The sequence below is a fragment of the Ambystoma mexicanum genome, chromosome 8 (assembly GCF_040938575.1).
Source record: "Ambystoma mexicanum isolate Mex_15411 chromosome 8, UKY_AmexF1_1, whole genome shotgun sequence".
Lineage (NCBI taxonomy): Eukaryota > Metazoa > Chordata > Amphibia > Caudata > Ambystomatidae > Ambystoma > Ambystoma mexicanum.
This window is the reverse complement of record NC_090929.1, coordinates 1543451708-1543476715: the sequence shown is the minus strand read 5'-3', so window position 1 is coordinate 1543476715 and position 25008 is coordinate 1543451708. Positions and strand designations below refer to the sequence as shown.

The 25008-nt window shown below is 45.7% G+C and overlaps 1 protein-coding gene across 5 annotated transcripts in view; it reads left to right on the top strand.

Annotated features, from left to right (window-relative positions):
* Nucleotides 1–25008, top strand: part of LOC138473193 (VPS10 domain-containing receptor SorCS1-like) — a 3088785-nt gene that overhangs the window by 2981424 nt on the left and 82353 nt on the right. For 4 of the 5 annotated variants that reach the window (XM_069611754.1, XM_069611755.1, XM_069611757.1 and 1 more), the window contains one exon: nt 21568–21620. The exons of the other annotated variant lie outside the window; for it this stretch is intronic. In XM_069611754.1, coding sequence (XP_069467855.1) covers nt 21568–21620 — 53 coding nt within the window. The remainder of the gene's footprint in view (nt 1–21567; nt 21621–25008) is intronic. 5 annotated transcript variants of the gene reach the window in all.

Sequence of the window (25008 nt, the reverse complement as noted above, 5' to 3'; positions counted from 1 at the left end):
TAGATATTAAGGTTTATGAGATCTTCTGTTTGAATTATACATCAATTATTTCAAAAAGTGGGGCATCTTTTGAAACATTTCAATGTTAATCAGTAGACCTTTCCCTTTGCCATATTCATTCCATATCTCACCACCATCAATCTCAATGATAGTGATAGTCTAGGTAAAGTGGAGTAAGTAAAAGGTTGCATTGCAGATATATATATATATATATATATAATATATATATATATTTTTTTTTTTTTTGACATCATACATATAAGGTAGGGTGCCGGGACAATCCCTGCCAGCAATACATTGAGCAAACGTGGATGGCAGTTTACATTTTTTTTTCCTTACTTGCCAACTCCCCCCCACACTCCCCCCCAACTTTTTGAACATACCAGGTCTAGAGGTTTTGCGGGTTATGGAAGCTGCAGAGAGAACATTTGGATATCAATATGTTATCAGACGTACAATTTGACATAGTGGGGTCAGATCAGTTCACAGCGAGTAGGGGTCCCAAGCTAGGTCCCTGGGGTTAGTGGAGAGGTGTGTGAAATGGGGGCGTTAAGGGACGTACTTTACAGACGCATAGAGATGCAATCATCATTAAGAAGCGCAGCAGTCCATTCCTGTACAAAATCCGACATGGTGTCATTTGCTATCGCAGTGAGTTTTTCATAGGAGAAGATCGACCTAAGTTTACAAAGCCATTCCTCCTTGGATGGAGCCAGGACATTTTTCCATTTTTGAGCTAGCGCTATCCTCCCCGTCCTCAACATGGCCCCAATGACCTTCGGGAATGCAGGCTGTTCTGTCTCCGGCACAGGAGCACCCAGGATGATTTCCAGTGGATGTAGGGTGGGGGAGTACCCTTCTATGTCCTTGATCCAGCTGAGCAGTTCTGACCAGTACACCTGAATGACCGGGAATCCCCACCACATGTGAAACCAGGTGCACCGTTGTTGACATGCCCTGGGGCAAAAAGGGGACACTTCTTTGAACATTTTGGACAGAGTGGCTGGGGGGCGATGCCATGAATGGAGTATCTTAAAACTATGTTCCATGGCAGCGGTGTACAGTGAACCCGTGAATGTAGATTTGAAGATTGCCGTCCATGTGTCGTCCAGCGTCATGCCCAACCTTTCTTCCCATATTCGTTTGAAGGGCTGCCTACCCTCCAGATTAGCCGTCATCAATGTGCCATAGAACTTAGACAGGGAGCCTTTCCGGGAGGCGCTTTTAGCTAGGACAGATTCGAAAGGTGTGAGGGGGCTTTTGAGGTCATCGGCCCACCGAGGGTGGGTCAGTATCCCTTTCAGGTGCAAATATTCAAAGACTGAGGGCGGGTTGTCATCCAGTGCCTCAGTCAGCTGCTCATATTCTATGAAACCCTCCTCCCGGGAGAGTTGAGCAACCCTCTCCAGGCCCAAGTCCGACCATGCCTTTGTGTCTCTAAAGCCCCTGGTGTCTAGATGGATGGGGGGACCCCACAGCGATGTTAAAGGTGATGGCCAGGATGATAGCAGCTTGTTGTCCTTGTTCGGCTTCCAGACTGCCCAGAGGGCCGTTAAGGTTGGGTGCGTTCTGAGGTGGGTGGGGAGGGCCTTATGGGGAGCCCATAGCAGGTCCCTGACTTTTTTCGAGTGGATGTGGACATCCTCAATGAAAGTCCAATATGTCCCCAGGTCGTCCCTCATGTGCTCTAACATCACCCGGAGTTGAGCTGCTTTGTAGTAAAGTCTAAAGTCCGGGAGGCCGAAACCACCATGAGATTTGGGAAGAGATAAGGTAGAAAATTTGACTCTTGGTCTTTTGCCGGCTCAGATGAACTTAAAGAACTCGCGACTGTAGTGTCTCAAAGAAGGCCTCCGGGATCTCCACAGGGAGGGCCGCAAAGAGGTAGAGTAGGCAGGGCAGGATATTCATTTTAACCGTGACCACACGCCCAAACCAAGAGAGTGTGAGAGGTGCCCATCATTTGAGATCACTGCTAATCTTGGCCAAGATCCCCGGGAAGTTACATTGATAAAGTTGTGACAGATCCCTGGGAATGGTGGTGCCCAGATACCTGGTGGAAACCCGTTTTATTCTCACTCCCAGGATTTCGGAGTTACCCCCGATGTCATGGTCCCCAGGATCCATGGGCATAATGCTAGACTTGGACGTGTTCACCTTAAGCCCCAAAAAGGTGCCATAGCAGTCTATAAGTCCGAATAATCGGGGTAGAGAGACCTGAAGGTTGGTCAATTAGCCCAGGATATCGTCTGCAAACAGGGAAAATTTAAAGTCACAATTGTCACATCTAATCCCTGAGATTTCCTGGTCAGCTCTGATCGCTACAGCCAGTGGCTCCATTGCCAAGGCGTACAGAAGGGGTGACAAAGGACAGCCCTGCGGGTGCCTCTAGATAGGGCCAGCGGGTCTGAAGTGCCACCATTAACCAAGACTCTTGCCGAGGGACCATTATAAAGTGCCAAAACTAACCACAGAAGTTGTCCCCCAGACCCATTTTTCAGAGGACTTTACCCATATAAGGCCATTCAACGCTGTCAAAGGCCTTTTCACAATCTAATGAGAGGAGATAGCCTTCCACCTCCTGCCTTGAAGCCTCATGCATAAGATCAAGGGTCTTCCGTATGTTATCGGATCCCTGGCGACCCGGGATAAAGCCCACTTGATCTCCGTGTACTAGGGAAGGGAGGAGTCTCGCCAGTCTGCTTGCTAAAAGTTTGGCCAGTATCTTTACATCAGCATTGAGGAGGGATGTAGGCCGGTATGATTGGCACTGTGAGGGGTCCTTCCCTTCTTTGGGGAGCACTACTATCAGAGCGGACATCATCGTGGGTGGAAGGGAGCCCAGTTCCAGTGACGAGTTAAACATCCTGGCCATGAACGGGGCCAGCGTGGACCGGTAGGTCTTGTAAAACTTAACAGTGAACCCATCATCCCCCCGGGGCTGTTCCACTCTTCAAAGAGGATATGGTGTCTATTATTTCTTGTGGGGTTATGGGAAGTTCTAGTGTTTCTGCCTTGTCGGGGGAGAGGCCCGGGATCGGGAGGGAGTCCAGGAAGCCATCTATTTCAGACCCATCCCCTGCATACTCCAAGCAATATAGCCGTTCATAGTAAAGTCTGAATTGCTCAGCTATCTTGCTGTCTCTCACTGTCGAGTCCCCCTCCGTGGTGCGAATGGAGTTCACCCTCCTACTATTTCTGAGTTCGCGGAGCCTCCAAGCTAGTATCTTATCCGCTTGTTCCCCCTTTTCCATGTATTTCTGTTTCAACAAAGACAACTTCCTTTCCGTTTGTCCCACTGGAGGTCCGCCAGCCCAGAACGCAATCTTTGTAGCTCCTCCCATTGTCCGGGCAACATCTGCGTTTTCAATTTCCCCCCCGGTTGGATAGTATCTATCTTTTCCCTCAGTAGCTTCTCCTCGTGGCCCCCCTCCCTCTTTTTTCACGAACCGATCTCGATAAGGGCACCCCTAATGGTTGCCTTGAATGCCTCCCAGACAGCCATGATGCCAACCTCCCCATTGTCATTGGCAGAGAAGTAATCTTTTATGGCTTCTAAAAGGGTTTGGCGTACTTCCTTATCATACAGGAGGAGGTTGTTGCACCTCCACAGGGATCCGGATGCGGGGGCTGGGGAAATGCCCAATTTTATTTTAACCAAATTGTGATCAGACCAGGAGACAATCTCCACCCCGAGTCCGTAACCTCATCCCGCAGCGTGGCGTCAACCAGGATGTAATCGATACGGGAGAATGTGGAATGAGGCTTTGAGTAGAAGGTGAAGCCGGGGTCTCGGCCTTGCTTAATGGGGTGCGTATCACTCAAGCCCAATTCTCCATTGACTTCTTGGAAAACCTCTGCCAGCTTTTTGTGGAAACGCAAGTTTGGGCATGGATTTATTCACTTCCTATCCCTCTCGGGCACAGAACCATGTTAAAGTCCCCACCTACCAATAGGATGCCCTCGGAGATAGCCATCATTTTCTCTTTCATTCCCCCCCAAAAGGTGTCCTGTGCCTCGTTTGGTGCATAAATACAAACCAGGGTAAACAGCCGGCCCTTCACCCCCCCCCTTGACCATAATATATCATCCTTCCAGGTCCAACTTCTGAGCTTTGGCCACAAAGTGGGCCCCGGGAGAAACCAGAAGAGCTACTCTGCATTTTTTAGCCCAGAAGGATGCCACATACACCTGATCAATATTTTTAGCCCCTAGCTTGGGTTCCTTGCCCCGCACCCAGTGACTTTCTTGCACTAACAGGAAAGGAAGGCAGAGCCTTGAAAATTCTCTCACCACCAGCGACCTTTTTGTAGGTGAGTTAAACCCACGTACGTTTAACGACCCCACTGTCAAGAATTGGAGCGAGTCATCCATCAAAACGATGATAATGGCTCATGGCTCCCTCCGTGGACCGCGCAATGACAATGCCCCCGCAGTACTTCCGCACCCTGCTTATGCCCAGAAACAATTCTATAAGAGCAAAGTAGACCTGAAAACCTGGTGTGACCCAACAGAATCCCCAAAAAACAAGCCTCAACTTTTCCCTCCCCCCTCCCACATGCCCCCTCCCCCCTGAACGCCTGGTTGATTAGCGGCTTCATCTTGTCGCCAGTCCAGGCCACCATTGTCTCCCCCCTCCGGGCTCCCAAACTCTTCAAAAACAACAGCTCGAGCCCCCCCACCCCTTGTCCTTATTAGTCCATAAACAGTTGCGTCGCCACCCCACTCACAGTAATGGGTACACGCTTGATCGTCGAGCTCCCGGGGGCTCTTCAAGTGTTGGGCAGCTCCGGGGATGCCGGAGCCACTCCTCTGAATTTTCTGTGGCCTCGGACCTTACGCCTTTCCTGTGGAGCCCTCATCTGCCCGGGGCCAGCAGGGGCTCTCTGACGTCCTCGCTCGCCCACTTCCATATTTGGATCATCCAGGAGCTCCCCCGACACCCTGCAAATATCGTCCTCCGTGACCAGGGCGTTCTTGTAGCCGTCTAGCTCAAAGGAAAGTGAGAAAGGGTATCCCCACCTGTATCAGACCCCCTTGGTCTGAAGCATTTTCGTCAGCGGGGAGCAGAGACGACGCCTCGCCAGGGTGAAGGCAGACAGATCCTGATACACCGAGATCTGGGCCCCCTCCCAGTCCACTGAGCCTTTCTTGCGGGCCAGTTCAAGAATTTTACTTTTCTCTGCAAAGTAGTGGAATCGTACTAGAATGAACCTGGGGCCACTGTTGGCTGCACCTGCTCTATGGGCTCTATAATAGTCGGTTTGTTTGTGGTAGCCCCTTCAAAGAGTGATCGCACCACCGTGTTGACAGCTTTTATAATGTCTGCTTGCGCTTCGCCCTCATGCTCCGGGAAGCCTAAAAAGCGCAGGCTACAGCGGCGTTCCCTGTTCTCCAGGTCGTCAAGCTTTAGGGAACATTTCTCTTCCCTCCTCTCGAGCTCCGCCAGGCGCATGTCAAATTGCGTCTCAAAGATGTCGTTCGAGGCCGTATTGTTCTCTAGCACTTGGACCCTGTCATCTATATTGTCCACTTTTTTATCCAAAGTGTCCAGACGCAGCGTTATATCCGCCCTGGAGCCCCTGATCTCCTCAAGGAGGGCGGCCATACACTTGGTGACCGTGCTAGTGTCTGTTAGTTCCTGATGCGTAAAGGCCGCCATCTCAGGGCGAGTCGGGGAGCCAGGGGCCAAGCGTCGGTATTTCTGCAGAGATTCTTTCCAGTTCATAGGCCTCCCCCGGCTCCACACCACCCCAGGGGGTCCACTCCTGGGAGCCCAAAGTCCAATGGGCACCACCGCCGGGCCACAATACGCCTCTGAAGATCTCCTGCCTGCCTGCCATCCAAGCGCTGTGCTCACTGTTGGGGTGGGGGGTTGTTTAGGCCTATTCTCCAGTTGTAGGGTAATGGCCGGCTCTCTTTGCCCCCACTATAGTGCAGCACTATAAGGCAGCCTCTCACCTCGTGGGGGCTCTGGTGCCCCCTCGGCGCATCTCCCGATTGACTGCCAGATCCAGGGAGGGCCCGAAGCGGGAGTGGATGGGTGGGCTGCTGTGGGTACCCCCCGGGGAAGGTGCTCGCTCTTCCAAGTTGCCGGCAGGGGCTTCTGCTCTCGCCGGGCTCCGATGAGGTCGTGGGGGCCAATCAGCTCTCCTGGGCCGGATCCACTGAGCGCCAAAGTCCGGGGACACAGCGCAGGCCTTCGTGCCCGGTGCACGGCCCCAATGGTGGGAAGCAGCCCAAACCGTTGCGCTGCCTTGCCTGGGTTCTGTGGGGCACGGGAGGCTGCTGCAGACAAATTTGGGGGGGGCTGTTCTCCCCATGCTGTCTGATGAAGCTGCAGGCCTCACCTTATCCGCAGCCCTCTGTTGTTTTTGTGCGGAGCCGCGGTGCTGGGGGAGGTGGGGCACTACCTCCCTCCTATCTTCGTGGGCTCACTGCGCAGTGAAGGCACCACGTCGGGAGACCGGAGTTGGGGCATTCAGGTGCCCCACGGTGTTAGAAGGCTGCGGTGAGGGTCGGCGCTTCACTCTGGGGGGTGCTGGGGGGGGCACAAGTCCCAAAAATGGCACCCTTCGGAGGAGACGAGAGGAGATGCGTCAGTGCATCTCTGCACCCCCTGGTGGTCTTCTGCAGATATATTTTACCAGACAGTGCTCCTTATTCATATCTGCACAATGAGATTGCAAAATGATGTTTTTAGGCAGAATCATATGCAGTGGGCCTCATTCCAGGTATGGAGGTAATCATGTCGCTATTTGTGCTATGACTACTTCCCATACCGAGTCCAACCTGGTTCAATGGGGACTTACCGGTCCATTCCGAATTTGGAGGGACCGGTAAGTCCCCATTGAAAAAAACATTCTGCATTCCCATTTCAGCCCCCATTGGGCTCAATGGGAATGGGGAAGTAGCTAATAACGGTACCGCAATTTGCGGTACCGTTATTAGCTCTAAAGTCCTTTAACGGGTCCCGTCCTTAACGTCTGGTCAGACCAGGCATAAAGGAAGGGACACGCTAAGGGAACTCGGAATAGGGCGCAAAGGGATTACTGGCACCGCTGTCCTTACTGGTGCCGGCAATCCCTTTGCGCCCAACTCGTAATGAGGCTCAGTATCTTTGAGAACACCACACACAATTAAGACTAAAAGTGACAAGGCTTCACCTTTGGTACAAGCCTGTACTACACAGTAAAGTGGTAACGATGGCTGAGCAGCCAGATATATCTCAGGATTAAAGTGAGCAGTATCAGAAGTTACACAAAGGACAGCAATTACTATGGTTCAAACAAACACGACTCAAGGTTTCTGAGTAAAAGAATGCACATTTATTTACACCATCATTTGTAATATAAAGCAGCAAAAAATCACATTCTTAATACACAACACACCACCCAATGAATTCTGGACAAGTTAAGCTCAAAATCAAGTTTGAGCAAATGGCGCACCAGTAATGTAAAAAAGGAGCGAAAGACAAGATTCAAAATCAAGCAGCACCAACAAGTAAGTTGGCAGGGTGATCTAGAAAAGGCTTACTACAACTAGGATTCAAATCAATAGGCCTGGGCCAATGTTAATGGTTCAGAGTCTTTACAGAGGACCACACAGTTCAGACTAGTTCGCGGTTAAGTCTTTGCCAAGTGTTTGAAACAAGGTTGGTCGGAAGAAAAGTTACTTAAAAGAGTAGAGAAGGACAAGCCCTCAGATTAGCGAAAGATTTCAAAACTTTCACCGCCGTCGGACGGAATGAACGACCGTTTGAACAGTACCTTAATAGAAGAAGAATGCTGTAGCTGAGGCAGAAGTTCCTGGCAGGTCCTGCAGGCTCACAGTTCCTGAAGCGACTGTCGGACTGACAAGAAGGAGGAAGACTGGAGGGTCCTGCACTGCCCAGGGAAGAAACCAGCAGCAGAGCAAAGCGACAAATAAAAGGTGTGATCCTTAAAACCCAAACAGGGTCCGGGCCACCTGGCTATCCGGTTCACTGCAGCGATGCACAGCAAATTCGACCAGGGGAGGGAGGCCTTGCTTGGTGTTTGGAAAACTGGTTGGTCCCAACAGCTGAAGGGAAGAAGATTCCTTGCAGATCTTCTCTGCCGTCGAAGTGCAGGAGATTGGGACCCACAGCAGGGCTTCACCGGGAGGTTCAGTAGTTGCAGTAGTCCTCCTCCTTCAGCTTCTCTTCGGTTCTCTTGATCCACTGGTGACTCTGCCTTCCAAGTCCCAGAGACCTGCTTTTTATGCAGTTGTCCCCCATTCAGACAGACTGGCTGTCAATCACACAGCAGGGCGGCTATCATGGCAGGACAGTCACCTAGCCAATCAAACTAGAGTGCAACTTGGGTCTCCAAGGAGACCCTGTGCAGGGGACTTAAACCCCTCCCTCACATCCTGTCTACCTAGACTCTCAGGCGCCTAAGGAGGGCTTCTGTGCAGAAGCCCACCTAAGGACGGCAACAAAGGAACCAAACGTGGCTTGGCGTGCAGAGGAAAACACAAGAAAGACCTTTACAAAAAGAAATGGCGAATAAACCCAGCTGGAAACAAATAAAATTGAAAGGGGTCCAGTGGAATAAAGTTTGAGGCTACTAACATAGCCTAAAACAGTACCAAGGCTATTTTCATAGTCCGCGGTAGGGAAAAAAACGGTAGATACCACTGCCACCAGCCAAATATTAAAGAAAGGGGAATGAAATAATGTTCCATGAGAGACAGACAAAAAGGGATAACTATTAACCCTTCCCAGTATTCTATGGAAGATAGTTTGTAGTGGGTCTGTGAATTTAAAAAAGACTAATAAAGTCAATGGCAACTTTACATGTTCTGGCAGACAGTAGTCAGTCCCAGAAAATGGAGTTTAAAGTGGGAAGTCTGAAAAAGACAACTCTGTGTCACTGCACTAAAAGTGCTGTGTGAAAACACAGTAAAAAGATGATGCCTATGGAGTAGGTCAGACTTCACAGTCTATGAACACCAACATGTAAAAGACACAGAAAAACACATGTAAGAGTGCGAAAAAGGCTCACACTCTTACCAGGTGAAAAAAATGTATCCTAGAAATCCAGCAAAGCTGGTGAGGGACTCACTAGGTAAGGGAAATTAGCCATTCTGGAGAATTCTCCCTAACAGATGTCACCAAAGGTTCTATGTAAATCGTACAAAGAGTAGTTTTGAGTTGGCATCCTTGCTGAATTCCCCACTTCAATATTATCATTTAAAAATGGCAGAATAAGCCCAATACTTTTGATTTACACTCTCTGACAAACTGAAGAGGGAAATTCATCTAACGAAAAGCAGCCCTCAGATTTCCAGTTTCCCTTGGATGAAACTCTTTGTACATTCAGTTAAACAAATATGGGGGACTTTAATACTTCTTAATCCATGGAGTTGGCTTATATTAAAAGACAAGTATTTACAGAAATCACATGTCCATTTAGGATGCACAAGCTTTGTTATGTTGTAGAGTCTCAAACATGTTCATACGATTTATATAATTGTCGGAATTATCATCTTTGAATGTAGCTTCTCTTGTTATATTTTAGTATGTGGCACACTTGGTAAATATAACGAGTAGACTTTGGGCCTCATTACAAGTTTTGCTGGGTGGGAAAAGTGCAGGTAAAAGTACCAGTAATTCCATGACTGCCACTTTGATCGCACTGCAAAACTACACGTTTGCTGGTGGGTGTCACTTATTTACCTCCTGCCAATAGCTCAAGGTAAATCAAGTGCCCACTGGCAAAAACAACGGCCAGTATTACCAGCACCGATAATACTGCTGCTGGAAATACCAGCAATCTCCTCCATGGATTTCTAAAGGACTGCATGGAATGGGGATCTACTGCCCTTTCTGCCACCTATAATAATTTAAAAATTCTGGGATATCAGGCGGTGGAAATGATAGGTCAGTTTGCTGGGATCCGTCCAGAATTACCAACAGGATACCGACAAACCAATAATGAGGCACGCGTTAAACTGGTCAATATTCATGCCATTAGGTGCCTACTAATGTTCAAATTGAGTTCACACTATGCTGCACAAAGGGAGCCAAATACTACCACTGCACAACATGGATAACATCTAAGGCACAACTTATTGTTCTTGTGCAATTTCTTTTAAATATATCCCTTCCAACCCCAAATAACACATGTATAAAAGTCTAAGCAGAATCATGTAGCAGTATGTCATTGATTGTTACTAGAAAAAGGGTTACAGGTTTATTGGGGCCTTTAAATGATCTTCCGGTTGTGGGATGATTCAACCCACTTGTTGCTCTGCCATGTGGCATCACTGTGTTCTGATGGTGCCAGAAACATCAAAAATGGCCGCAGAACCCTTGTGCGTGCCAAAACCTCTGAAAATCACGCTCTGCAAAGCACAAAAGGATGGCTGCCCAATCTACCACGCATGTTGTCAGTGGTGGAACAGAGATCTCACTCCTGAAAAAATGTCACTGGGCTCCACCACATGTGAAGATGGAGCACAGAAGGAAAAGCGGTGCTTTGCTAAAGGAAACCCCAAAATCTGGATTGAAATCCTTATTATTGATTGCTGAAACTGCAGAATGTCGGTACAAAACACCCTCAAACACCAACATTCTTGCTGGGTGCTACAATTCACTTGGTAAAAGAAATCATTGTGAACTCACAATATTCTGAAGAGCTGAAAGTATCAAAGAAACATCCACAGCAAAAGTTGCCTGCCTGTGGAATCTGTCAAAATCTGAGCACAGTACCCTCGGCCACCTGAATGACAGCTGTCAGAAGCCTGCATGATAAACTTTGAACTTGGATAAACTGAAGTCAAATGTGGGCAATCTAAGTGGCCAGTTACTGAGAGTAATCTATGTTGTAATTGTTTGAGCCCATTGTTTAAAATCTGTAATAAGTGTTCTAGCAGCTAGTGTGAAATCACAAATTGTTTTTAAGTTAAGGAAAAATGCAACAGAATTAACATTTAAATTTAAGCCTGGCTAAAAGCCACCCAAACTGGAATAACTGCTTTCCTCACAGAGTCAAGGCCTCCGACTCCAGTCCTCTCCAGCAGGAAATCACACCTAAGTGATGATTATAGGGTGGGGAAAAATTTGGTCTGCAGTGGGGAAGAAGACAATGGACATCCTCCAGCTAAAGGAAATGCAAGGCGTGAAGGCTCGTAAATGGCCTCTGCCCAGGAGAAACAGGGAGGAGATGTTCCTGTGTCCCAGGGAGAGACCAAAGGGGTGGAGCTAAACAACTATGTGTTGCTTAACAAGGACAAAAGACACATTTTAAAAAAACTGATAACTTACTAAAATTGTGCAAAATATAGGAATAACGGCATTGTTAATGTAAATTCTGGAGGCACGGGTGAAAAGGCCCAGAACTCTGTGACATGTTCTGGGAAGAAACGGCGGAAAAAGTGATATTACACAAAATGTATTTCTGATTGAAGTATGAAACTTTATCTACATATGCCCATGTTCAACGCGCACATTTCTAGAAATTTGCTCCTAGTTTGGACATTGTGTTCCGGATGAAAAGGGCATAATTCTGTGAAAAGCAGACACAAGATCCCACAGCAACGGGGCTTGGAGGAGTATCTGCTACTCAAAATATGTAATCTGTATATATGATTGTTATAGAGGTTGCACATGTGGAAATATGTATTGTACCAAATGTAGATTTTGTGTTCAAGGAGCTAGGGGTGGATTCTAAGCCCCATAAACCCACACTATAAAAGTGACACCCTGTTTTTCTCCTCCTATCAAGGAAGAGAGGAGACCTTGACCAATCCCTGTCAAAGGGGTGAGCTTAAGATAAACCAGCACACACACCCCCTTTATGATAAGCATAAATAGAGACAGCTCAGCACTCAAAAAGGACAGACAGATTCACCCACTATCCGAATGCTGGCGGAGCACCCTGCTGCATAACTATCCATCTTTCTTGCTCCAGACTCCAGAAACTTGGCAAAGCAGAAAGGCCCATTGCATAGCTGAACCATTTTCAGCTAGTCTAGGTCTTAAATTTCCAGAACCATAACCAACCCCAGAAACTTAAGGGGAACATCAAACATACAGCCGGGCTGTGCTGTACTGCTTGCCTGCTGAAAATAATTATCATCAGAACCAAAACATCCAATCCAGTCCTGTGCCGTGCTGTGACCAGAGCCATTGCAGATCTGATCCAGTCCTGTGCCGTGCTGTGAACAGACCCAGTCCAATCCGATGTGCCGAGCTGTCTATCCCAGAACCAGATTCCCTTCCCTGACCAGAAATCTTGACGGACCAGAATCCTGACGGTTCCATTTAAAAATGTATCTAGTGAGTATCTATAGATAGAACTGTGTCACTAGCATATGTATTCTCCATGGTAATCCCTATCTTAAACCCAACCTATCGTGTCTTCAGAACCTGATATTGTTAGGAGTATTTTTGAATTGGCAGAACTTTTCTTGCGCTGAGTTTCTCTTATTTGTTTTCTAAAATCCTAAGTCATTAGTGTTGTGAGTAACTACAGTGAATCCCCGAAAGAAATTGAGTATCCACCACGTGAAGGGTTTCTTGGCTAGGAACTGTGGAGATTCATGTGTGGCATTCTCTTTTTCTATAGTCATAATCTAGAGTAAGAAATCCCATTTGCCTTTTAAAAGTGCATTCCTGTTTCCCATTTCTGCACCTATCTGAAAAAAATGACCTCCACTAAAACGTCCATAGCTCCCTCAATTTTAGTGCTTTTTTCTCTTGTGTTGCTGGGGGGAAATTGGGGTTGATATTTTGTTTGAATACTGCCATTCCTGAATACCTGCTCTCTCTTCTCATCTCTTTACATTGCCTGTTGGGAGGGTTGAGGGGTGTGCAGGGGGAACTGGTAACCACACTGCTATTTGAGCTGAACACACACACAAAGGTATTTTTTCTGTGCTGAATTGTTTTGCTCACTATTGCTCCTTGTGTATTAAAGAGATTATTTAGTTTTACATCACCCCATTGGTGATCATTGCGTACCCATTAAAACATAGTATGATTAAATTGTGAATACATAAATAAATATTTTAACTTTGCAAGCCAGCCTGATTCCTGGTTCAGTGTGACCGGTGGGGGGGGTCCAGGATAGGGGCATGATATGAGTGGTACATCATTCAGAATAAAATAACTTTTAGACAACAAATAAGGATTTCAGTTGTGCAATACACGCTAGGCGTTGACTTAGGTGTGTGCCGGATTGAAATCACTTACACAGTGCTCCCCAACTTTCTGTCAGAGCGCATTGCCTCTCATCTATTTGCGGTCATAACTGAGCCTGGAATGTGTTTGATTAGTAGGTGCTGGACTAGGGCACACAACACAATGTGGGGAGACTGTTCTCATATGTGTTCAGCTCATTGCTCATTACACATTTCTGAATTTATATACTCCATTGATGGCCACTCTGTTAAAAGCATAGACCAGGTCAAAACTCAGAGATAGTGGATCAGTCACTTGGCGCAGATACTCATGTAGCTAAGATCATAAACAAATCTCTATCACCTGAGGTTACTCAGGCTAGTTAAACCATATGTCAACAGCAAGAACTGTGAGATTCTGGTTCGAGCCACAATAATACCCCATATTGATTACTGCAATACTCTGCTTGGGGCAGCCAGCAAGAACTGTATACAGAAGCTACAAGTCTTTCAAAATGGTGCAGCCCGAATCATAAAAGGTATCTCGAAACGAGATCACATCACTTCGTCCAGGAGGGAACTTCATTGGCTCCCTGTTGCCTCCAGGATCACCTTCAAGATGCTGACTTCGACACATAAATGTCTTCATGGACATGCTCCAATTTATTTGAAACACTTCCTCACCATACAAAGAAGAGCCTCTAGATTTTCCGAAAGCAGCCCAATATGGTTCTATTTCAATAGTAGCTCCACCCATCCTTAACACTTAGCTTCTGCCTTTCACCTTACTTACCTTTTGCCTATACCTTTCTGTATTGTTGGTATTACTGGTTGTTTTTGTCCTCAGTATATATGCGCCCTGATGCCTGCAGGCTACCTCGTGTTATAAGCACAAACATAAACAAAAACATGAACCTGAATAACAGCCATTTTGTGTTTCCTTAACTGAGCTGTCTGTGATGCCCCTTTCTTGACTACAACTCTGCCTTATGTTGTGTAGTCCTTTTGTAGTCACATTTGCACTACCATTCATACTGGTGTGTTCATCCTGTAACACTGGCAGTAAGTAGGTGCCCTCCGCACATTACTCTCAAACAGATTGCCCAGATGTATGTAATGCTGTCATATAAGCAATGATTTATTATGTAAAAATTAGATATTATATCACACATTATTTTGTGTGCATTATTTTACCCCATTTGAAATATTGTCTCATGAGTGATGGCTATATCTGTTGTACACATTCTTAGGGGAATATTCTGGACACCCAATGGGGAAACTTAGTGCAGCACTTTACATCCTACTGGGTTCAAACTTCCTGCTAGCTGCACCATACTAAAGCGTCCTCTTACATGGAACTCTCCCTCATATCTGTTTGAGATTTTGACCACCCTAGTGAGCATTGGGCAGCAGTGTGTGCACCACCACCTCTTCACTCTGACAATTATCGGTACAAAATGCATGGACTCTTGCATCTTAACCATCCATCCTGCTATCATGCAATCTGGATGACATAGCTTTGGATACTGGATCTCCATGCAAGGACCTGATGAGTTCTATCAGTCCTTGCAGGTTCTCAGATCCTACCAGTAAACATCAAGTGCTCACAGTATAATATCCTGCTGGAACCCCAGCAGGTACAGTTTGGAATTTGTTTTATTTTCACTTTGCCTTTAGCACCCGAATGCAGCTACTCACAGGTGTTAATGCTGCTAATGATGGTATGACTCTCGGTGTTGTGAAGACACTGTCAATAATGACACTGCCGCCTGCATTAAGGGTCTCTCGGTTCACTTTGAAACAAGGGTTTTGTACGATCGGACTGAAAAATAAGGTCTGACCGTACAAAACGACTGAAAAATGCCTCCACCAAAGGTTCGAACACCAAAAGTTTGAACCTTTGGTGGTAGCATTGTAGGTAAGTTAAAAGAAATGTAAAATAAAGACTGCGGGTGCTGCGGGGGTCTCCCCTGCAACACCCCACACACTATACTGTGTGGCATAGTGAGTGGGGTGTTGCGGGTGACACCCCAGCAGCACCCCTGCAAAAAAAATAAAAACGGGGGCTGCAGGGGTGTCACCCACAAACCCCGCTCACTATACTTTGCAGTATAGTGAGCGGGGGTTGTGGGGGAAACCTCTGCAGCCCCCGTAGTATGTAAGTGTGTTCTCATGAGAAAGGTGCAAACTTTTGGTAGTTCGCACCTTTCTCATGCAAGCTTTCCGGCGGCGGCAAAATCAGCCAAAGCCGGATCACTTAGAATCTAACTTGGGTGGCAGGCTGTTACTGACATGGTCGGTCCACCGCCTTGTGTCATAGTACCTCAATATTTGCATGCATGCTAGAGCTCCTTGCAACTTTAAATTCACAGACTTGACAGATTTCTCATCAACTCCCTGCAATAGTCCAACCCAGAATTGGTTCTCAACCAGCCTGAATAATAGATATTATCAAGGGCTTGAGCCTCACTTCTTTCCCCTGGATCCATGTCCCTCAGCAGTTCTGAGGCCCACCTCCAATTATCCCAGACATCAGAAAACATTCATTTAAGGGTGACATACTTCCGGGATTGCTAAAGACATCACAAGTCATCTGATTGATTATTAATTACATTTCCATTAACTCTTTGTGTAAAACAGCTACATGAATGTGGCCAATGTGCCCTGCACAAGAACATTTATATATGATTACTGGCAACTCAATGTCATTCCATTTTGCATAGGTCTCAGTCGCCTTTTGATTGGAAGTAAATCAGGATTCAGGCCGTGCAGAGAGAGACAGAACCAGCTAACATTACTGGACACAGATGTAGTGGGTGTACTAATGCTGCTTAACCTTTCAGCCATGTTTGAAACAGTTGCCTACATCATCTTTGCTCAGAGAGAGTGTTGGAGGGTGTGGTGGACATGGAAGGAAACTGGTTAAAACTCTTGTTTAGTGGAAGAACCTGCAATGCAAAAGTAGGTTTGTGTGTTTCCTTCTCATCAACAGTTAAGTGCTGAGTCCTGGAGGGGACATATCTGTCACTGCTCTAGTAAGCATCTGCATCATTTCTTGGTTAAAGAGGTATGCCTCCATGACTATGCAGCCAACACACAGATTCTGTTCAGACTCACAATAGGCACTGCAAAATTTAATATGAAAAATATGTGATCTTTTGGAAGGCAGTAGGAAAGCTATATGTCTTAGTCTTAACCAGATGAAGACCATGTTTCTTCTTCTCACATCAAGACTTCTAATGAAAAAACGAATTGCTGACATGTGCATCTGCCCATCACCGATGCATCCATCTGCTGTAACAAGAGATGAAATCTTTAGGCCTTATTCTTAGCTCCTCTTTTTTCTTCGTACCAACGTATGCAAACATACTCCTCCCTTTGAACACGTTCTACCTCTTGATATTGTGTGGCATTTGCCCTTTCTTAAACAAAGCCATCTGCCGGAAGCACAGTAGCCCAGGCAATAATGGGTTCCAAGCAGGACAATTGCACTGTGCAGTATATTAGTGGCAGCATATTGGCAATATGGCTGTACGGAAAGCGACCACAGCACAACAGAAGTCTTGAGGAGACTGTATTGGTTCCATCTAAATTCAGAATCAGTATTTATTTTAAGGTTATGACCCTGGTTAACAAGGCTCTACATGGCCCCACTTCATTTTGCCTAAATAAAAGTCAAATGGTAGCAGGCTGACAGGGGCTGGGGTTTAAAGATTCAATACCAGTTTGGCATCCCCTGGTTCTGACACACTAAAGCTCTAAGACTCACCTTACAGGTTCTAGCTACTAGGTTTACGAATGAAAGGCATTGAAAAGCTAATGACATTGCAGAAAAGACAAAACACTGCTCTTTCTAGACCCTCATGCAATATCATAAATGTTGCTCCCAGCAATTAAATCATTTATGAGTTGTTAGTGCTTAACACAATAATCAAATGCAAAGATACAAATGTTTAACTTGCTTTATAGTTCTAAATCTCTGAACAAACGTTTATAATGTAGGTTTGACTGGCTTTTGTCACACAATCCCCTTCCTAACATCACTGGTGGATTCTGGGATTGCAGAGGTAGCCAGGTGCAACCGCAAGACAGGTAGTACTATGTCTCGGGACATTGTGGGTATAATCCTCTGGCTACCCTTAACATGGCATCCACAAATGCCAGGGGCTCATCACATTGCCACCTTAGAAATGCCTGTCCCTTTAAGGGTATTGAGTAGGAGCAGTCACATAGAGATGCTCGGATCTCCACGTGTCACCTCTTACTAGTGCAGAAACCACAGGGCAGATAGTGTGTTATCCAAACTAAGACAGAAAACACAAGCCATAGCCATAACCTGTTAGACTAAGTGAGTCCTCTCCAAGCATTGGACAAGGGTGCGGTAAGCAGTGAGAGGGGCAACCATTGGAAAGGACAACATCTACATCAAAACAAAAGGATATTTCCAGTGGATGGATCTCATCACCCAATCCCTGTACCAAATGCAAAATGAGACAAACCTGAGTGCATTTCAGTCCAGAGAGAGGCTGCAAGCCATAGTCAATCTCATATAGAAGGATGGGTAGTGTGTGGAAGGAGCTTGTTACTTGATGGCTGGCAAATAGTGCAGAAGGAGCTTGAGCAGAGGACAACAGGGGGGCATGACAGAGACCCAAGAGGCTGCCACGAGGAAGCCCAAATCTGATAGGGTAAGGAAGAGAGGAGGTGCATGAGAAATAACTCAGGGACCCTTAAAGAGCAAGGCCCAGGAGAAATGGGGAAAGAAAGACCCAGTGTGATGGTAAAAGAGGAGACTCAGGGGCTAGATATGGAAGGGCTCTGGAAGCATGCCAGAGAGAGACCCTGGAGTCTGAGGAGACATATATCTCCCAGGCCAGGGAAAGAAATAACCACGTGATTGGGGGAGACAGAAGCAGCTAGGGTAAGAAACATATGTTGAAGAGAAAGAAATCAATTATGCTGGGCAGACAGAAAATGAGCAAGTTGAAGAGAGAGAGAGAGAGAGAGAGAGAGAGGAGGTTGGGGTAGAGGAATATTTGGGAAGTGATATCAAGCTCAATCGAGTAATCAAAGCATTTCCAGGTAGGATGTAGTGTATGTGCTGATAGCATAACACCAGGTTCATGTGAAAAAGCCCCCCAGCCATCCAGCTCAGTCCCAACAGCTCTTCCAACTGCTTCTGAAGAATCATCTTCACACATATGACAACACTTCAATCCATGTTCCAAATTCTCTCTCCATAATACAACAGGAAGCTAGGAAGAGATAGACACAGTGGATTGGGGACAGACACAGATATATCCAGGAGGCAAGGCTGAGAATGACCCTGGAAGTTTGAAAACAAAGTTTCAAAAGTTATACTTGGATTTATAGGTGTCAAAGGTGTAAATGTGGCCTGATGTTAAGTTAAGGAGGAGTTAATGAGGAGATGGTGAGAAGAGGCCAGCCCTTTAAATAGCGCTGTCTTCAGGTGTGGTGCTTAAAAGAAGGTGATGAACAGTGAAGACACTATTAAACAGAATGGTGTCTAGAGTGAAAAGGTGAAGTGGGGAGTCAACAGCAGTAGGGGGGAGGAGGTGGGCAAAAGGAAGATCATGGGAGTATAGAAGAACAGTCAAGAAGTAGACTTAGAGAAGATACAAAAGTAAGCCTGTGATGAGATAAATTAGAGCGTGTTTTCTGCTCTAATTAATCAATAAAGTATGTCAACGGTAAACAGTATCAAATATGTCTAAACTCATGTATCTTATTGTTTCATTAAAACCACTATATTAGTGTGTATAAATAAATATACAAGTTCCACAGTACACCACAGTACACCACAATATCATTCAAAAAACGGTTAAGTTTATAGATATTCATAATATTTATTGAGTTTAGATTGCACTTTTCCAGGTGTACGGATTACAAATAGCACAAAATAAACAACTGAATGTAGGAGTTAACATTGATGAATAATTAATTTACACTTTATGAACACAACATTCATCTACTGATCACTGTGCATGTATCACCCCATAAGTATAGAAACCTGCCCTATCTATATAATTTCTGATTATTTACCAAGTAGACTTTGGTTAGAGCTATAAAAACTCTAATCGCTCTGGGCCTCAGGATTAGACTGGTCCTCATTATGAGGATGGTGGCACTCCCCGGTGCTACCGGTGGGGTGCCGCCATCCTCGTAACACTGAATCCAGCACCTGACTTCCCGGTGCCTCTGGACATTACAAGTCCCGCCGGATCGGGAATTCAGGCACCAGAAAATGTTAGTCCCCATAGGACTCCATGGGAATGTGGACACAGAAGCACCGGCACCATTGCTAACAGTGCCGGTGCTTCCGGGAAAACTCTGGTGACGGGTGCCGTTACTACTGGCAGGTCCAACCTGCTGTGCGTAACGGCCCCCACCCGCAGGGTCACAGTCAGAGTGTGGCGGTCTGGAAAGGGTGCCAGTACATTGCTACCGGCACCCTTATTTCCTGGATCGCCACACTCATAATGAGGCCCGTCTTTTTCCACCACTACCATTTATTTATTGTATTATTTCCACCCCCACAATCACATCTGGTCGACATCTCTCACAATTCAATGCACTTTCATCAAGGAATCTATTTGTGTCACTACTGACATAACATATCTTTCCTACTGTCAAGCATTCCTGTAGAATCAATTGCTCATAATAACCTATTTTCCTCTTACATGCCAACAAATACTTAGCTCTTGAAGCTGGATTATGATCGGTTTCACCAATATCTCATTGTGTTTATTGGTACCGTAACCTGATAAACATAATTAGAGTCCAAAAATCCTAGGGCTCATGATATGTAGCACTTTCTAAGCCAGAAGGCACATCTTGGATATTGCACAGCAAGAAACTCTGCTTACATATGGGAGAAGGCATTTTTTACTTTAGCCTGTTTGACAACTTTTAACATATATGCAATTTCGAATAGCTTTCTCAATACATGTATGTTACATACAATATCTGTAGAGCAGTGTGAAGCACATGCATATGAAAAAAGAAAGAGCCTGCAATCCATGCTCATCCTGTTTACTCCATCTTGCTGCTTGAGGGGATATTGCAACCCAGGTATTAGCCGATCTTCCCTTCCTTGATAGAAGTACATTACTGCTGCCAATCTTGCTGCCCTTTAGTCTTGCAGCTATGTTTTAAAGTACAATATCAGTCATTAGCACCTGGCACGCGCGGTGCAACGGGAATACTGCGTGGTGATTGGCTCATTTGCGAGCCATACCACACAGTATTCCCTTTTACGCCGTGCGTGCCGGCTACTCTGTTCCCGTCGAGGGGCGTGGCAGCCCCTCAGCCAATGAGGAGGCTCTAAACGGGGCAATCCCAGCTCCGAGCCTCCCCGTCACTGGAGGCTTCCTTCTTCCCCTGCCCGGGACTCAGGTAAGAATTTTTTATTCCTCCCTCCTCCCACCTCCCACCCCACCCGACTTACCTTCTATCCTGCGATCTCCGGCGGGGGACGATGGAAACCTCCAGCCATGTGGATACTCGGAGTATGGCCATCCCCGCTCCAAGCCTCCACACAGCTGGAGGCTTCCATCGTCCCCCGCCAGAGACCACAGTACTTTTTTTATTTATTTTTTTTTCCTTCCCCGTCCCCCTCCCTTCCGCCCTCCCAACCCACCTTACCTTCTTTTTTCTTCTGGTCTTGTGAGCGAATGCGCTGGGAACACTTGTTATCCCAGCGCGTCCGCTCCCGATGGCCGCCATGGAAAGGGAAAACGGACTATGTTTTCCCTTTCCCGGCGCCATTTTCTTTTGTTTTCTTTTTTTGAATTATTTTTTTTCTGTACCGAAACATGCAAAACAGAAAAAAAAATGCCATTAGCACCCCGGTCTAACAGGCCGGGGTGCTAATGGCAATAAGACCCTCGGTGGCGGGCCAATACCGCCCACGGTAATACCCCCGGGGCTTTGTTAACTACCCCTGGGGGCATTACCTGGGGCGGTATTGGCCCACCGACTCGGGTATTATTGCCACAGTGTTTCCATTTTCTCATCAAATTCCCTGTTCAAACTCCAAAGCACTAACAATTAACTCTGTATCTGTCTTATCATCCAAGATATACAGGTGACCCTACTTAGTCTCTATGCAGCACGCTTTGTTTGTCAATAAAAGCTATGCAAATAAACTTTCTTCGTTTGATTTTTGCATTTATGAAATATTATGTTATGAAATAATATCAAACAATCTATATTGATATGATGCAAGAACTAAATTTTTTTCAAATGCAACTGCTCAAGGTATATCTTAATAGTCAGAGGTAGGGAAAACAAATAAGCTAGTAAAGACCTCTGCTGGTAAATGGTTGGTATTTTGCATTCAACATCTAAATATGTATCCCTAGTTACAGCTTCTGTTGTTCTCTGGTTCTCTCTTTCAAGTAAAAGCATTAGGGCCGTGGAGCAAGAAACAGCACCCACCACAAGCAGTGTTGGTAAGAGCAACGTTTTTCTGACCTTACTCCAGCATGAACCATACAATGCAATTAATGTTCATTGAGCAAACAAAACAGTACATAAAGCTTCTATTTACATTTGATGAATTAAGGCATTATACATTGAAGTCATACTGTACTTATTTGGTTGCAATACGTCTTTTGCCAAAGCGCTCAACAGATCCAAAGACTGTACAATAAAAAGAGCCAAAAAGCATTATACATTTTACAAAAAAAGAGACAGAAAACGATGGCCTGGGAACAAAAGAGAGGAAAGAATAGCGTGATCTAATAGAAAGTGGCGTTTGTTTCAGTGTTTAGAGGTGAGAAGATCAATGGGATGGAAAGGAGATTGTGTACCGCGAGGAGATTGATTAATTTGAGAAACTGAGATTGCAATCTAAAGGAATGGGTGAGAGAGTATACATATGTCAGAGCAGAAGGATAAACCATAACGAGATATTTGAAGATGATGCATAAGGATTGGCATAATATGCTTGATTCAAAGAAGCAATCAGATAGAGGAAAGGGCGGGATATACCGATTCACAAGGAAAAATGCCAAATAGGTGAATAGAAGAATTGTAGTTAGAGCACAAAGGAGCCAATAGATTAGCATGGAGGCCAAGAAGAAGAGCAGTACTTTACTGAAGATGAGAAAAGACGAAAGCAACGGTACGAAGAAGTCAAGTGTTCCCATACAGCTCTACATGAATGGTAAAAATATCCATAGCAAAAGGTCGTCTAAATGAACCAGGATGAATGGGCAGACTTCTGCATGACCTGGCTTGTTTACCATCAATGTATCGGTAGGCCCCACAAAGCATTGCCTTCTAACTTTAAATGAGGTTTGTTATGTATTTATGTTATAGAATGCATCTGATCATCAATTCACAGTAAAACATGGTCTGGTGGACTGCCAAAAAAACGCTAATACATTACCTTATTCTGTGTAGCCTCATCGATAACCCTCAGTAAAATGGTCGCTAATTTGAAATATCACTTTGCCATACCCAATGATTTCTCAAGTATCATCATTTCCGTTCAGTTGATGATTCCTTTCTCTTCAGGTTGTCTTATTTTATCAGTACCTTCCATACTGTGTGAAAGTCCAAAACATCCTCTGATTAGTTTGAGTGCCTTTTACAAAATAGTGTTAATATTGCTGCCATATTAGTGAAAGCTATTAATCCTGCCTCACTATTTTAATAATGGTCAAGATTCATAGACTATCCCAAAGATCGGTAAGACCCCACTCACCCTTAATCATAGTTCAGAATCATACATACTTTCAGAGCCAGTTAAAGTGTCCAACATGGTTGTGGCAGTGTAGTGTTTTCCAATTCCATTGCTTCATACTTGCTGCATGGGGCACACAGCAAGGGGCTGTGGGCATAAGCACTAGTAGAGGAGTTCTTGCATGCAAAGAACAAAGAGCAATGGGGAAAACACCTGCTCCACACCAAGTCAAACGTTTTGATTGCACTTTGTGTACACCCGTGCTTTAGTCTGTGTCATGTGAATGCAGTGCTATGGAACAGTCCCAAAGAGCAATTCATCTAAAAAGGCACACCTTCTGATCTCATTCATCCAGAATATAAATGTTTGTTAAATGTGGACATCCTCACCAGAATAACATGTAGTAGCTTTGCAGTGTAGAAATGATCCTTTTTAACATTCCAGGTAAAATTAGTTTACGAAGCAAATTTTGTGATCCATCACATGAACATTGCAATCCATCATTGACACAGTCAACAACACCATTTCAAAGGATTCCTCTTTTTTTCTCCAATGTGATGAAGAGCAAATGTATTCCTCTTTGGATACCCCAGAATTATGTCATCTATCTCAAAAGGTGAAACATTTTCTCCCAGGGAATGGACACTTAATCACAGCTGCTTGCCAGTTACCTCTTCAAATTCCTACCAGGATTCACAACGTTACAATAACAGAGACCTCTAAAAGGTCTACCGCACCATAACCCCAAATTAAAATAATATTTCTCCTGTGCCAGCTGGGCACAATGATATGAGCCACAGCTCTCAGCTCACAGCTTCCAAGAGGAGGTCTCTATCTCCCAGTTCGGTCACTTGTCCTTTTAAACTTGTGCCACTCAACAAGCAAACAAGAAAGGCATTTCCATTAAAATGTTCCTACTGCTCCCAAAGATTAAAAGATACATATGTAATTGACTTTTTCAAATCCGAAAGACACATTTTTAGTTCAGGTAAAATCCTTAGAAATCAAGAACAGCTATTTAACACTAGCAGTGGGTGACAACCTTAGGTCAACCCAAGGCCACTCCTTCCTTCCTTTCTGACAAGGAAATATGTATGAGCCTTCTGTGGAGTGAATTGTGCCATCTCCTTAGAAGAGCCAAAGCTATGCACAGAGGTCAAGGAAGAGACCCGTTTCCAACAGTAAAAGCTACAGTCACAAGGAAAACAGCAGTTATGTTGAGCTGGTATCAAACTTCATAGACCAGGAGGACACACAAGGAGGCAGCAGCATTCACACAGATTCCCTTATTAGAAAGAGGAGAGGTGCAACCTCAGTATGTGCAATGGAAACACACAGACAAGGAGAATGTGAAGTGTAGATTACCATCACTGAGTGCGGGAGCTAGGAAGCAGATATACGAGATGGAGAAAATGACAGTTGTCCATAAACTAGCAGTGGGTGACATAAAGGGACTTCTAGTATCGATCTTAGGAGATGCTGCGGGTGATTTAAGGAAAAGGGCAGGGTTCCTGGGGGTGACAACACAAAACACAGCCCATGACGCGTCGCCATTTGCAAACGCAGGGCAGAAGTACAGTGGGCACTGAGGACACAATATACACACACGTCAGACTTTGGGGCCAGTACGTCACACAAAATGAGGGAAGATGAAGACCCTGTGCAGTACATTCAGAAAATTCGGGAGCTTTGGCACCTTGAAACTTGAACCTTGGGATAAAACCGGAGCAACATTTTATCACATACTGGTGCTTGGGCTACCAGAGCTGGTTCAGAAGAAGAAAAAGGAAGAGGACAGGAAGGCAGATGAAGCGAAACCAGTACAGAAAAAACAATCGAAGTATGCAATGGAAGGAGCGCTCATATCCAGCTCCACCCCACAAGCACAGCAACAACAGCAACAACCGCAAACACAGCAGTTTGCACCGCCCATGGTAGGAACCCTCCTGGTGTACCCACATGGGGAGGGGCAGCCAACAGCAAGGTTTCCGAGGAAGGGGAGGCCAACAGAGAGGGCACGTCTTTGGACCACAGATGCATCACAACGAAGGGGGTTTCCCAGGGGGGGTTTGGAGATATGGGCAACAGATGCACCAGAGCCCAAGGGACATTTCAGGGGGTTTCCAGGGGCAAGTGAGAGAGCCAGCATA